Raw genomic sequence first — 13,395 nt, 5'->3', positions numbered from 1 at the left:
TGAGCAAAACGGAGGATGAGCTGAAGCCAAGCTTGTCCCGGTCTCCGTGCAGTGGACGGGCTCGGGGGGAGAGAGGCCACTGGGGCCACGGCTGGAACAGGGAGAGGGGTGCTCCGCTGAGGAAGTGGGGCTTTGACCTGTCATCTGAAGGGGGAGGGACTCATCGGTGTTGCAGGAGGGAGACACAGCTTGAGCAAAGGCCCTGTGGCAGGTAGAGGAAGGGGTTTGATGAGAAACAGCTAAAAAGCCATTGAGGCTATTGGGAGACCAGGCAGAGGGAGCCAGAAGGCAGAGCCGGGCTGTGTTGAAGGTCGGGTCCTTGGGGTCTCCAGGGGAGTTCAGACTTGTTCCCAGGTACCTAGGGACACCAGTGAAAGGCTTCAGGTAGAAGCCTCCCCTGGCCCACCCTGAGTGGGTGAGTGGGTGAGGGCTGTTTGGGAAGGCCTCCTGCTGCTGCTTGGCCGCTCAGCTGTGTCCGACTCTCTGTGACCCGTGGACTGCAGCCCGCCAGGCTCCTCTGTCTCTGGGATTCTCCAGGCAAGAATGCGGGAGTGGGTTGCCATTTCTTCCTCCAGGGGATCTTCCGGACCCAGGGATGGAACCAGCATCTAGGCGGGCAATGGCAACCCCACTCCAATACTCTTGCCTGGAAAATCCCATGGAAGGAGGAGCCTGGTAGGCTGCAGCCCATGGGGTCGCTCAGAGTCGGACACGACTGAGCGACTTCCCTTTCACTTCACTTTCTTTACCGCTAGTGCCACGTGGGCAGGCCTAGATGGCAGGTGTCCGGGACTCAGGATTAGAGGTGGGGGCTTGGCGGGCTGCGGGTGGGGAGTTAGCTGTGTGAGGGAAGGGTGGTGGGCTCACTCCCTGAAGGGAACACCTTCCGGGGCCGGGGCCGGGAAGGTCAGGAGGCTGTGATTCTGGACTTAAATCCTCACTGAGTTTGGGGCCCTAGGGACATGGTGGGGCCAGGCCCGGTAGCCTGTGGCCGGTGGGTCCGCAGAAACGCTGGTTATGGAAGCCCGCTGCGGCCGCAAGCTGCCTGGGGAGACGCAGGAGGCCCGGGAGGGCGTCCTGGAAGCCGGGAGAAGCCGGAGCGGAGGGCAGGGCGCGCGGTCCCCTTCGGGAGGCTGGCTCGGTCCTGTGTCCGGCGGAGGCGGTACGCCCGCCTCACCGCGTTGACAGCGGGCCAGGCGGGATGGGGACAGGACGCGGGCGCATCCTGCACGGTGCGAACTTCTGAGAAGACGTGAGGCCGACCCCGCGCCCCCCGGAGCACGGCGGCCCGGCGGCGCTCGCGTTAGGACCCAGCGGATCCGGGAGGGAGGGCGGCGCCCGCCCCGTCGGGGGCCCGGAGCGGGGCGCGGGGGGCGGAGGGGCGGCTCGGCGGCGCGCGGACTCGGAGCGGCGCGCAGGGACCCGCAGGTAGGCGCGGGCCGGGCAGGGGTGGGGGCCGGGGCTCCGAAGTCGGCAGGCCCCCAGGGGCTGAGGGGCCCGGGTCCGGGGGCCGTCTAAGCAGATGTAAGAGGGCGCCGGGAAGCCTGGGTCCTCTGGAGGGGCGGCTTTTGTCTTCCCGGAGGAGGGAGGTGGCGGCCGGCGGGGGTGTCCGCGGGGCGGCGGGGACGGAGACAAAGGGCAGGCCCGGCCGGGCCCCCGGGTGCGTCCCCGGCCCGCTGGGCCGCCCCCTCGTCCCTCAGGGTCGGCCCCCCTCCCCGCCCGATCGCCCACCGTCTGGACGCGCTTGCAGACGCGTCTCCTGGAGGGGCCCCTTCTCCGCGCGGACTCTCCTCGGGACGGCCTGGCCAGGGGCCCCTTCTCCCAGCGAGCCTGGGCGCCCCGTGCGGGGGCCTTCGAGGCTTAGGAGGTGCTCTGGGGACAGACAGAACCCCCACCAACCACCTCCCCAGCTGCGGCCTTCCAGTGGTGACAGTGCCAACCAGCCTGGGAGCCAGATGGGGGCAGGGAGGACTTGAGGGGGCTCCAGGCCTTGGGTCCCCGCGCGAGGAGGAGGCCGAGAGTTTTCAGAGTGGACGCCTGGCCTGCGGGGCAGCTGGGTCAAAGGCCTCAGCTTCCCCACCCCTTCCTCACCCCTTCCCTCCTCAGTAAGGCTTGAGAGGGAGTGAGACGGGGAATGTGTGCGGTGACCGGGTCACAGAAGGAGAGGTACCAGGTCTCTGCCCCGTCCCCCCTCTCCCTTGAGTCCCCGCGGCCTGGAGAGGGCAGGGTTAGGCAGTTTTCCAGTTACCCGCCTGGAAGAACTCCTCATGTTGTGGGAGGGCGGGCCCCGGTGGGTGAGCTCAGGACTCCCTCCCAGCCCCCCCGGCGGAAGGCGGGCAGTCTGGAGGCTGCCCCCCACTGCGCTGGGGCTGGCCGTGAGGACTTTTCGACTCTGCCAAGTCCACCTTGGGGCCAGACTGGAGACGGGACTCACCCAGAGCTTCAAGAGCCTGCCCCCTCCCCCCAAACTATGCTTGTGACACTCGTCACAGTCATACCGTCTCAGGCGGTCCAGAGCCCCTGGGCTGGGGGACTGTGGTCCTCTTGAGCGCTGCCCTCCAGGCTCGGGAGAGACGCTCTTCAGACCCCACCCTGAGTGCTTCCTGCCCAGCAGACAAATAGCCCTCAGTCTCGTGAGTGTGTGATGGAATCAGCCAGGTCCTGGGCGGCCTGGCAGGAGGCGTCTTCGAGGGGCGGGAGCCGGCGGGGCTCATGTGGTTTCCTGCTGAGCAGGATGCCTGGGCCCCCGGGCTAATTGGGAGCAGGTGTCGGTCTGGCTGACTGCTGGGTCTGGGCTGTGAAGTTAGTTGGGCAGGACTGGGGTCCCAAGGATGGGCCTGGGGTTGTGGTCTGGGCACTAGATTCCTGGTTAAGTGCTGAGCAGAGGGTGGGCATTGGTGTGGTGGGGAGAGCAGGGGCAGGGATTAGAAATGTCCGTGGAGTGTGGGCGAGCAGGGTAGGGTCCGTTGTCACGATCGGCTCTGGAGCCGGGGGGAGGCGAGTCCCTCAGGTCCTGAACGCCCAGTGGGCTCTCAGGGACAGATCCCTCCAAAGTGGTTGCTGCCCCCGAGGCCCGCCCTCTGTGACCCTCGTCTGCCTGGCCTCTGTTCTGGGCCCCCCTTCTCCAGGCTGAATTCTGGGAGCAGAAGCGGCCGTGCGGCCCTGGGGAGCAGCTCGCCCCTCCTCTTTCTCCAGCTGTCCCCAGACACCTGCCCAGCGTGCTCACTGAGCAGTCATGAGAGCTGCCTCCCTCTTCCTGCTCTTCCTGCCTGGTAAGTGGCACTGGGCTGCTGGGGCTCCCGCGTGGGTGCAGGCAAGGGGCTGGCCGCCAGCTCTTGTCCTGCGGCCGGAACTGTATCCCGAACCCCAGGGCCTGCTACCTCTTGGACCACAGACTGGACTGGCCAACCCCCCAGAGTCTGGAGGCATCTCCGGGTGCCTCCTCAACCCTCCGCGCAGCAGGCTCGCCCAGGCACCAGGAGCCATGCTTTTCGTCTCACTGCCTGGTCCTCCCGGGAGCCGACGTGCAGGAATGGAGGCCCCCAAAAGGGGGTCTGAAGGCCTGGGATTTGCACTCCCTTGGGGCCAGCTCAGCGACAGTCCTGACCTTGGAGAGGCCCCTGGTTGTCACATGAGAGTTGTTAGCGGGGATCACAAAGGGCCTGCCAGGCCTAACATTCGCTCATTTAACAGATACCTGTGGAGCGCCTACTCTGTGCCAGGCGCTGGGATAGGCCCCGGCGATGCAGTGACCAAGCGGCAAACGCCTGCCTTGCGTGCTGGTGCCCTGCCGGCCTAGAGAAGGGCGAGATGATAAACGTCAGGTTGTGCTGGGTGCTGTGATGGAAACAAACAGGAGGACGCAATGGTGCGGGTGGGCGGGCCAGCGAAGGCCTCTCTTACCTTTTCATATTAATTTCTTTGGCTCTGCTGGGTCTTACAGCACATGGGACCCTCAGGCCTCGTTGTAGCTCGTGGCATCTTTCACAGTGGCCTTAGTCGAGGCATGTGGGCTCCAGTTCCCTAACCAGGGATTGAACCCGGGCCCCGTGCTGGGAGCACAGAATCTCAGCCGCTGTACCGCCCAGGCAGTCCCAGGCGCTCAGTCACTGTCCTGTCCCACTCTTGGTGACCCCGTGGACCATAGCCCACCAGGTTCCTCTGTCCGTGGAATTTTCCAGTGCAAAACACGGGCGTGGGTGTTGTTCGTTTCCCACACCAGGGGATCTTCCCGACCCAGGGATTGAACCTCAGTCCCCGGCATTGAGCCACCTGGGAAGCCCCCAAGCAGAGCAGAAACTTCAGTAGAGACATGAAGGAGGAGAAGTTAACCAGGCTCTCAGGCCCAGGAAGAGTCCAGTGAAAGGCCCTGGGCAGGCAGGAGCGGCCAAGAGCCAGCAAGGGGGAGCTGGTCAGGGAGGCGGCCCAGGACCAGGGCGTGTAAGGTCTTTGTGGACAAGGAAGCCGTTTGCGTCCTGTGAGTCTGAGTCTGCTGGGATCTTACGGGCCCACCCGAGGGGCTTCTGCCGTCCTCAGGGGTCCTCAGGCCCCTGCTGCCCCTCCCTGCTGGCGCCCCCTCAGCTCTGTCTCCCCACAGCAGGCCTGCTGGCTCAGGGCCAGTATGATCTGGACCCCCTGCCTCCGTACCCAGACCACGTGCAGTATACCCACTACAGCGAGCAGATCGGTAAGCCCACCGCCCACCCCCAGGCCCCCCCAGCCTGCTCCCCAGATCGGCGTGGCTTGGCCGAGGGTCAGGCGGGGCAGTGGGAGATGGGCTTTCAGGGCTGTGGGCCCTGGCTGCAGTGTGCGTGGGGGCTAGCCTGACCCCCGCCAATTCCACATCTTTATTTCCAGACAATCCGGACTACTATGACTACCCAGGTAAAGGACTGAGCGTAGGGCAGCACGGGCAGGCAGCAGGGTGGGGAGTCCGTTGAGGCCTACGGCGCCTACGGGAGGGAGCAGACCCCTTTACCGCCTTTCCCGGCAGAGATGACCCCTCGGCCACCCGAGGAGCAGTTCCAGTTCCAGTCCCAGCAGCAAGTCCAGCAGGAAGTCATCCCTGCCCCCACCTTAGGTAGGCCACCAGCTCCAGCCAAGCCTGGGGGTGCGGAGGGCTGCCCAGGGCTGGAGGAGGTGACCCCACCCTGCCCAGGACCGTCCCAATGGTCTCTGCCTGCCTCTCCCCCAACTCTAGAACCGGGGACTGTGGAGACGGAGCCCACAGAGCCGGGACCTCTGGGTAAGAGAGACAGAGGGAGCCCCAGGAGTTAGGGGGTGGTGAGTTACAGGGTGATGGGGGTCCCAGGAGGTCAGAGACAGAGTGGGGCCCTGGAGTTAGGGGGCGGTGGGGGGCCCGGGAGGTCAGAGACAGAGGGGGCCCTGGAGTTAGGGGGTGGTGGGAGTTACAGGGTGGTGGGGGTCCCAGGAGGTTGGAGACAGAGGGGGGCCCTGGAGTTAGGGGGTGGTGGGGGGCCCGGGAGGTCAGAGACAGAGGGGGCCCCGGGAGTTCAGGGGCACTGGGGGGCCCGGGAGGTCAGAGGTGGGCCCCGGGAGTTAGGGGGCACTGGGGGGCCCGGGAGGTCAGAGACAGAGGGGGCCCTGGAGTTAGGGGGTGGTGGGGGGCCCAGGAGGTCAGACGCAGCCAGGCCCCTCGCTCTTGCTGGGTAGGTGGTGGGCTGGGGGCCTTGCAGAGGTGCCCCTGCTTGACGTCAGCAGGGACCCTGGCAGCTCCGGAGACCCCTCTGCCCTGCACTGGGCAGGGGGCTGGACTGGCCGTGGCCTCGGGAGGAGCCTCTAGTCCCAGACACAGGGGAGTGGCTGGCAGGAAGCCCCCTGGCGAGTGGTGCTCTGGGGCTTCCCAGGCTCAGCGGGACTGTCCCAGCCAAGAGCCCGCCGGCCTGCGTGTGGGGGCCCCTGGGCCTGTGTGTGGCTGTAGGTTTGTTTGAACTTAAGTCTGTTTGGACATAGGTCTCTTGGTGCGGTTGTGAGTTTGCATGTGTATGAATGTATTGGATAAAACCGGCAGCCTGGGAAGGTCTGGCAGTGCTGTGTGCGTGCATTGGCGTGTGTGTCTGTGTGTGTGTGTTCGTGTGTCTAGGCTGGGCCTTAGGGTGCAGGGGTTCCTGGCCCCGAGAGCGTCTCTGTGGGGGTGCGGCTGGAGGCGGCCCCCGGCTGTGAGCCACGAGCTCAGCGCCCTGACCCCACCTGTCACCCAGACTGCCGCGAGGAGCAGTACCCGTGCACCCGCCTCTACTCCATACACAAGCCCTGCAAGCAGTGTCTCAACGAGGTCTGCTTCTACAGGTGAGGGGTGGGGCTCCAGCCAGCCCCGAGGGGCGGGGACAGACCCCCAGGCCGGGGGTGGGCGTGGGGTCCTCCCCCGGGGCTGAGCCCTCCCGGCCTGTCCCCTCAGCCTCCGCCGCGTCTACGTCGTCAATAAGGAGATCTGCGTCCGGACGGTCTGCGCCCACGAGGAGCTCCTGCGGGGTAGGAAGCCCCCACCCCGCCCCTCCCGCTGCTTATCAAACGTGGGTCGGACGTGGGTCCCGTCTCCTCCTCAGACGGCCCCTCACCAGGGCTGGGGCGCGCGGCAGTTCCCTCACCTGGCCGCGCGCTGACCCCAGCTCTTCCCCGCCCTCCCAACAGCTGACCTGTGCCGTGACAAGTTCTCCAAGTGCGGCGTGCTGGCCAGCAGTGGCCTGTGCCAGTCTGTGGCGGCCGCCTGTGCCAGGAGCTGTGGGGGCTGCTAGGGGGAGCTGGCCCCCCGCCGGCCCGGGGCCCCCAGGCTCTGCCTGACCTGGTGCTTTCCCCCCGTCCGACGTTCCTCTCGTCTTGTTAGAGGGCTGCGGGCCTGGGGCCACCCCCGGAGCCTCGAGGGGGCTCCCGAAGGGCTAGTCTCTGCCTCCGGGCGGGGGACGACCCGGGTGCTCTGTGGGACCTGGGCCCCTGCCATGCCTCCCTGTCCCCCTCCAGGACCGTCCCCACCCCCGAGGTAGGCTGTGACCCCCACCCCAGCTGGTCTGCTTGAATCTCCTACAGCCCCTGGGCGGAGACCACCTTTGTTTTATACAAAATTAAAAACAGGTTTTTACGAAAGACGCGGAGTCCCTTTTTCAGCGGGGAGTGCAGAGATGGCCGGGGCCTCCAACCCTGCCATCCTCCCCGAGGCTGCCCGGCCTCCTTGGGGAAGGGCCGGTTCTGGCGACCGTGGCCTTGGCAGTGCCAGCTCAGCTCTGCCCAGAAAGGTGGGCCCTGACAACCGCCCCACCCCGGGCTGTGTGTGTGTTGCCGGAGGCTGTATCAGAAACGGAAGGTTCAGGAACGTGGCCTCCTCATTTTCAGGGCTGTGTGGGGGGTCTGAGTCCCCCGTCACCGGGGAAGGGCCCCGGCAGGGTGGAGGCCGCCTGTGCAGGGGTCTGAGGGTGCTACAAGGTCGGGTCGGGGGGCTCTGGCGTCAAGGGCGTTTGCGGGGACGGAGGCCCAGTGCATTTCAGGGGGCAGAAGCAGGCCGGCCGTTTGAACAGCGCCCTCTGACAAGCACAGGGAGACGAGGCTCCGTCTGAGGGCTGGCACACAGCCCTCTTTAAGCCTCTAACCAAGCCTGTGTGGCGGGCATGGGTGGCGTTCCCATCTTACAGAGGGGAAACCAAGCCTAGAGTCAGTACTGAACTCCCCACCCGCCGGGGTCCACGGTGGTCGGTCAGTGGCAGGGCAGACCCTGATGCCGCTGGGCTCCGTGGGCTGAGAGGCAGTTCTCCCAGAAAACACAGACTAAGCACCTGCTGTGTGCTCCCGCATCACCGGCCTGGGAGGCAGTTTCCCACCTTACCGATGAGCACACTGAGGCTGACAGCTGAAGCAGCTGTGCCCAGGATCACCCAGCGGGGCCCGGCGGGATGCCAGGTCCGCCCCCAGGCCTGTCCTCCTTCACCGTGCCGCCTGGAAGGCCTGCTGGTGCTCGGGGGGTGCACCTGTCCTGAGGAGGAGCCAGAGGAAAGGGCAGAAAGCTTCAGTTGGCAAGAGCAGAGCTGGGCCCAGCCCCAAGCCTCGATGGCTCCGTCTGTTAAATGGGTGGATGGCCCAGGACCCTGGAGGCCTCCCCAGCCCGCCGTCCCGTGAGGTTGTTCCTTACCTTTCTGCAGGGGCCTTTCTAAAGTCTCCCCCACGTCCCTGCGCACCCCTCACTAGGGGACCCCAACCCTCTGGCCCCAGGGCCCTCCAGTCTCCCCATCTCCCAGGAGGCATGTTAACAGCAAGAGGACACATCTGTACAAAGCGTTCTTTAAAAAATGGGGTTGTTACAAAAACAACAATTCTGAACAGTTAACATCGTAAAAAGGTATAAAAATACAGCAACTCTGAACTCTGAGGAACCTACTGACAAACACTGAACTAAGATGGACAGACCTCTGAGCAGCCACAGTGCCTGCCCCAGGCCCAACCCTCACGGCCAGCACACCTGCGCCCAGGCTCAGCCAGGGACGGGTCCCTCCAGCCCAGCCCTCAGGGGCCCCCCGAGGGGGTGGCTCTGACAGGCTGGAGCCCCGGCCTGGCCCTGGCACCCCGCCCCTCGCCCCTCACCCCCACGAGCTCCGGCCCAGGCCCCCTGGACTGCGCTGAGGGTGCCCATCCCATCTGGCCCTCCCATCACGGTCCCGTCGCTAGGATGCCAGCGGAGAGGTGCTCACTTCTCTGGGGGCCCGGAGGGCGAGGAGAAGGAGGCTGAGTGCCTTCGAAGCTCCTGCTGCAGCTGCCCCTTCAGCGTGGACACCTGGAAAAGAACAAGGAAAAAGGGCCCACCAGGCCCAGCCTGGGCTCAGAGCCAGGGAGAGGGCAGGGACCCCAGAGGGCCCAGGGAAAAGCCAGGTGTCCTAGCAGCCCAGGAATTCCCTCCCCTTCTTGTTCGGCTCCAGAGCGGCTGGGCCTCTCTGGACTGCCCGGCCTCTCCTTGGGAGCCCCATCCCCTCTCACCACCAGGACAGGCCTGGTGCTAGCTGGACTCCAGGGCGGACCTGGGCCCCGGCCTGACCCACGGGGCAAGCCTTGCCCTGCAGACGTGATGGGGACGATGGTCACGGTGAGCCTGTGAGCTCAGCTCTCCCAGGAGGAGCGCCCTTCGGACTCCAGCTGTTGCTCTCAGGGAAAACGGCCCCTTGAGCCCCCGGGACTGTGAGTCGCTAGGTTATCCTGAGGCCAGCTGTGCCACTCTCAAGACAGCCTGCCCAGGCACAGAGCTATGGAGAGGGGACTGAGGTCCAGTGACCTCACTCGCGCCCCCGTGTCCAGCCATGGCTGACACCAGCCCAGGTCCACCCCGACCATCTCAGTTATGGACACCCCGGAGCACCTAAGCCCGAAAGGGGCAAGTGGCAGTGAGACCCGCCCTCTCCCGCTCCCGCCCCGCTCCTGGCTCAGCTTCCTGACGGAGAACCCGCGTACCTGCTCCTCCAGCCCCCGCACCCTCTGCCGGTGGGCGCGCTCCCGCGCCTCCAGCGCGCGCTCCGTCCGCACCTGGGCACCGCGCAGGCGCTCCACCTCCTGCTGCAGCTCCGCTGCCTCCAGCCCGGCTGGGCTGTGGTTCTGCTCCAGCGCCGCCACCTGGGCCTGCAGGAGGGGCCGCCGGTCAGGCCTGGGGCCGCAATGCGCACGCACATGTACGCGAGTATGAAGGGACAGGCCCTCTCTGGGTGGAAGCCCAGGGGTCCCTACGGGCAAAGCGGGGCTTGCAGGACCAGAGCTTTGTCTTCCCCCACCCAGCCCTCCTGGCCTGCGAATCCTGAGTCAGGTTGCTGAGTGATCCACTCAGGAGCGCGCACGCATACACACACACACAGATGTTCAAATGCAGAGACAAGCCCGTATACATACAGTCATACAAGCAAGCATGTAACAATCTGTGTTCACATGAATGTGTGCATGTGTCCAAAAGCCCAATACTCTCATATACGCACCACACACACGCACGTCCAAGAAGACACCCAGGGCTCCCCGGGGGGCTCAGTAGTGAAGACTCCACCCACCAGGGCAGGAGCCACGGGTTTGATCCCTGGTCCTGGGGGATCCCACACGCCACAGACCAACTGAGCCCCTGTGTCACAACTGCTGAGCCTGGGCTCCAGAGCCCGCGTGCTGCAACTGCTGAGGCCCACACGCCTCAGACCCCGTGCGGCAACCAGGGAGGCCGCTTCAGTGAGAGGTAGGGCGTCACAAATAGAGGGGCCTCTGGACCCAGAGGAAGCCTGCAGCAATGAAGACCCGGCACAGCCACAAGTCAAAAGTATTCAAAACCGAAGACATCTGTACACAAAGATACACCATGCAGATAACATCCTATACCTAGACACGCCACATACACGCACAAGGTCCACGCTACACGCACGGGAGTCTGCTCGCGTACACTCGTAGCTCTCTTTGGCTACAAGGATGAGCACACGCCCACAAGTGTGAGCACACACCCACAAGCTTGAGCACACACCCACAAGCATGAGCACAGACCCACAAGCATGAGCACACACCCACAAGGGTGAGCACACACCCACAAGGATGAGCACACACCCACAAGCATGAGCACACACCCACAAGGGTGAGCACACGCCCACAAGCATGAGCACACACCCACAAGGGTGAGCACATACCCACAAGCGTGACCACACACAAGCTTGAGCACACACCCACAAGCATGAGCACAGACACACAAGTGAGCACACACCCACAAGCATGAGCACACACCCACAAGCATGAGCACACACCCACAAGCGTGAGCACACACCCATAAGCATGACCACACACAAGCGTGACCACACACCTGTGAGCACACGCCCACAAGTGTGAGCACACACCCACAAGGGTGAGCACACACCCACAAGCATGAGCACACGCCCACAAGCATGACCACACAAGTATGAGCACACCCCCAAGCGTGAGCACACGCCCACAAGCGTGAGCACACACCCACAAGAGCACACACCCACAAGCATGACCACACACCCACAAGGGTGAGCACACACAAGCGTGACCACACACCCACAAGCATGACCACACACAAGCGTGACCACACACGTGTGAGCACACGCCCACAAGTGTGAGCACACACCCACAAGCGTGAACACACACAAGCATGACCACACAAGTGTGAGCACACCCGCAAGTGTGAGCACACCCCCAAGCGTGAGCACACGTGCATGTGCGCTGACAGGCCTTTAGCATCTCCGTCTCTCTCCATTTTGGAGAGGACCCCCTCCCTCTGAGGCCTGGCTCTGGGCCACACCCTCAGGACTGTCTGGGCTTGCAGGTTGTAGGGACGGGGAGCTGGGTCCTGGGCTACAGAGGGGCAGAGGGCCAGGGTGTCCAGGGCGGGGTGGGCAGCGCCGAGACCTCCAGCAGCTGGATCTGCCTCTGGGCCTCAGCCAGCTCCAGCTCTGCCCCCGTGAGCGTGCGGTCCAAGCGGCCCTTCTCCACGTTCAGACGCACCGTGTCCTCGTGACTGCGGAGCTTCTCCCTTTCCACCTAGGAGGGGAGGGCAGGGGCATCAGGGTGCCGGGGGAGGAAGGAGGTCCCGGGGCGGGGGGGCATCAAAGTGCCCAGGGAAGGAGGGAGGTCCCAGGGAGGGCATCAGGGTGCCCAGGAAAGGAGGGAGGTCCCAGGGAGGGCATCAGGGTGCCCAGGAAAGGAGGGAGGTCCCAGGGTTCTCAGGGAGGGGTGCTGAGTTAGAGGGGGCGGGGCCAGCGGGCAGCAGGGCTGGGACCCAGGGGCAGCCCAGGGAGGGCCCGAGGGGCACGGCCCACCTTGTCCAGCGTGCTCTTAAGGGCTGCCCGCTCCTTCTCCAGACGCAGGGCTGAGCGCTCCGCATCCCGCTTCTCAGCCTCCAGCTGGGCCAGGGCGCGCTGCAGGCTCCCCAGGCGCTCCTGCAGCTGCCGGCGCTCGTCCTGCACCTTCTGGGCCGTGTGCAGAGCCACAGCCTCAGCCTCCTGCCGCTGCCGTAGCGCCTACAGAAAAAGCCAGCAAGCCTCTGACCCCTGGGGCCTCAGGGTGGGCATCCAGAGCCCCATCATGCTGGGGGTGATGAGGCCAGCTGCCCGGCCAACTCACGAGATGAGGCTGTTATTAGGAGGCCCACAGCGGGGAACAGTCCCTGGGACCTCAGTCTGCACCTGAGTAATGGGGACACGGATGAAGGAGCCGCGCTGCCTCCTGGAGGCGCGGCCCAGCCGTGGGAGGAGGTGGAGCTGAGTGGGAAGGGCCCTGGCCCTCACCTCCTGCAGCTGCTGCCGCTGCCCCTCGGCCTCTGCCCGCCGCAGCTCCAGGTCGGCCAGCTCGCCCCGCAAGGTCTGCAGCTGCTCGCCCAGGGAGCTGCTCTGCTTCCGCGCCTCGGATGATGCCTGCCGCGCAGCCTCCAGCCGCTCCTGGGGGAAAGGGGGCGGTGCCAGGCTGCCTGGGGGCCCTGGGCAAAGGGCTCCCCGCTGCCCGGTACCTCCAGGCCAGGCTCAGAGCCCAAAACACGGGCAGTCCTCTCACCTGCATGGTAAGCCAGAGTGCAGGCCTGGCCACGGGCCCCCACAAGGCGGGGAGCCCCCAGACCCCAGCCCTGCTCCTGCGGGCCTGACCTGGGGCCCCACACCCCATCCTGGCCGTCGTGACCACCCCCACCCTCCTCTCACTGGCCAATCTGCGTACTGGGCCAGCACCCCCACAAAGGGCACACCCACAGATGGCTCCCAGGGGCCAGCTCTCCACCGCGTCCCCCACAGCTGGGCCCTGGGGCCCCCATACTTGGAGCACTTGGCGGTCATGTTCACAGGCAGTCAAGGCCTTCTGCAGCTGAACGTTCTTGTCCTGGGTGCTGGCAAGGCTGGCACTGCTCTGGCTCAGGGCCTCCGTCAGACCCTGCACCTTGTCCCGCAGGAGGCCCTCACTCTCCTCCACCTTGGCCAGGGCTCCGCTCAGCCGCTCTACCGTCAGCTGCAGAGTGCTTGCCTTCCTCTCGCCGTCTGCCACCTGGGGGAGGACGGATCAGGCAGTCCAGGTGTGCCCGAGCCAAGCCCTGCCACCTCTCTCCAGACGTTTGTCACAGACACTCCTGGTTCCCAGGCGCTCCCACAGGCTGTGCCAACAGCTGCCTGGCCCGAGGCGCACTGCCAGTTAAGTGCCCTCTTGCAGGGCACCGTCAACCCAGTTGTCCCAGAAGACGCACTGCCAGTTAAGTGCCCTCTTGCAGGGCACCGTCAACCCAGTTGTCCCAGAAGACGCACTGCCAGTTAAGTGCCCTCTTGCAGGGCACCACCAACCCAGTTGTCCCAGGCCCTGTGGTGGTCTCCGCACTGCTATGGAGGAGAAAGGGGAACCACCACCACCTGACAGTTTGTGTGTTCTTGGCGTAGGCGGGTGATGGCG

General features: G+C 65.3%; 2 protein-coding genes across 7 annotated transcripts in view; one reads left to right on the top strand and one right to left on the bottom strand.

Moving 5' to 3' along the window:
• Positions 1 to 1,212: 1,212 nt before the first annotated feature.
• On the top strand, positions 1,213 to 7,095 carry MFAP2 (microfibril associated protein 2). 3 transcript variants are annotated; one of them, XM_070382004.1, is made up of 9 exons: positions 1,213 to 1,428; positions 3,129 to 3,272; positions 4,601 to 4,687; positions 4,858 to 4,884; positions 4,994 to 5,080; positions 5,201 to 5,245; positions 6,222 to 6,309; positions 6,419 to 6,492; positions 6,652 to 7,095. In XM_070382004.1, the coding sequence occupies exons 2-9, from the start codon at positions 3,236 to 3,238 to the stop codon at positions 6,753 to 6,755; spliced, it is 549 nt and encodes a 182-aa protein (XP_070238105.1). In that variant the 5' UTR covers positions 1,213 to 1,428; positions 3,129 to 3,235; the 3' UTR covers positions 6,756 to 7,095. The 3 variants fall into 3 exon arrangements, with proteins under 3 accessions (XP_070238105.1, XP_070238095.1, XP_070238086.1); XM_070381994.1 differs by having other exon boundaries at positions 1,223 to 1,428; positions 3,196 to 3,272; positions 4,598 to 4,687; XM_070381985.1 differs by having other exon boundaries at positions 1,274 to 1,428; positions 4,598 to 4,687.
• Positions 7,096 to 8,276: 1,181 nt separating this feature from the next.
• CROCC (ciliary rootlet coiled-coil, rootletin) overlaps positions 8,277 to 13,395 on the bottom strand; it is a 45,202-nt gene continuing 40,083 nt past the window's right edge. For all 4 annotated transcript variants that reach the window (XM_070381961.1, XM_070381953.1, XM_070381967.1 and 1 more), the window contains 6 exons: positions 12,775 to 12,999; positions 12,258 to 12,407; positions 11,790 to 11,990; positions 11,380 to 11,511; positions 9,445 to 9,609; positions 8,277 to 8,776 (listed from right to left, as the gene is read on the bottom strand). In XM_070381961.1, the coding sequence (XP_070238062.1) occupies positions 8,690 to 8,776; positions 9,445 to 9,609; positions 11,380 to 11,511; positions 11,790 to 11,990; positions 12,258 to 12,407; positions 12,775 to 12,999 (960 nt within the window). In that variant the 3' untranslated portion in view covers positions 8,277 to 8,689. The remainder of the gene's footprint in view (positions 8,777 to 9,444; positions 9,610 to 11,379; positions 11,512 to 11,789; positions 11,991 to 12,257; positions 12,408 to 12,774; positions 13,000 to 13,395) is intronic.

This window comes from Bos mutus, chromosome 2 (assembly GCF_027580195.1).
Source record: "Bos mutus isolate GX-2022 chromosome 2, NWIPB_WYAK_1.1, whole genome shotgun sequence".
Lineage (NCBI taxonomy): Eukaryota > Metazoa > Chordata > Mammalia > Artiodactyla > Bovidae > Bos > Bos mutus.
Note: the sequence above shows the minus strand (reverse complement) of the source record. Positions and strands in the feature narration are given on the sequence as shown.

Excerpts from the sequence above, each read along its gene's own strand:
- MFAP2 (XM_070381994.1), top strand. The coding sequence starts at position 3,236 with ATGAGAGCTGCCTCCCTCTTCCTGCTCTTCCTGCCTG. Across the intron at positions 6,310-6,418 it reads AACGAGGTCTGCTTCTACAG|CCTCCGCCGCGTCTACGTCG; the intron begins GTGAGGGGTGGG and ends CTGTCCCCTCAG. Across the intron at positions 6,493-6,651 it reads CCACGAGGAGCTCCTGCGGG|CTGACCTGTGCCGTGACAAG; the intron begins GTAGGAAGCCCC and ends CCCTCCCAACAG.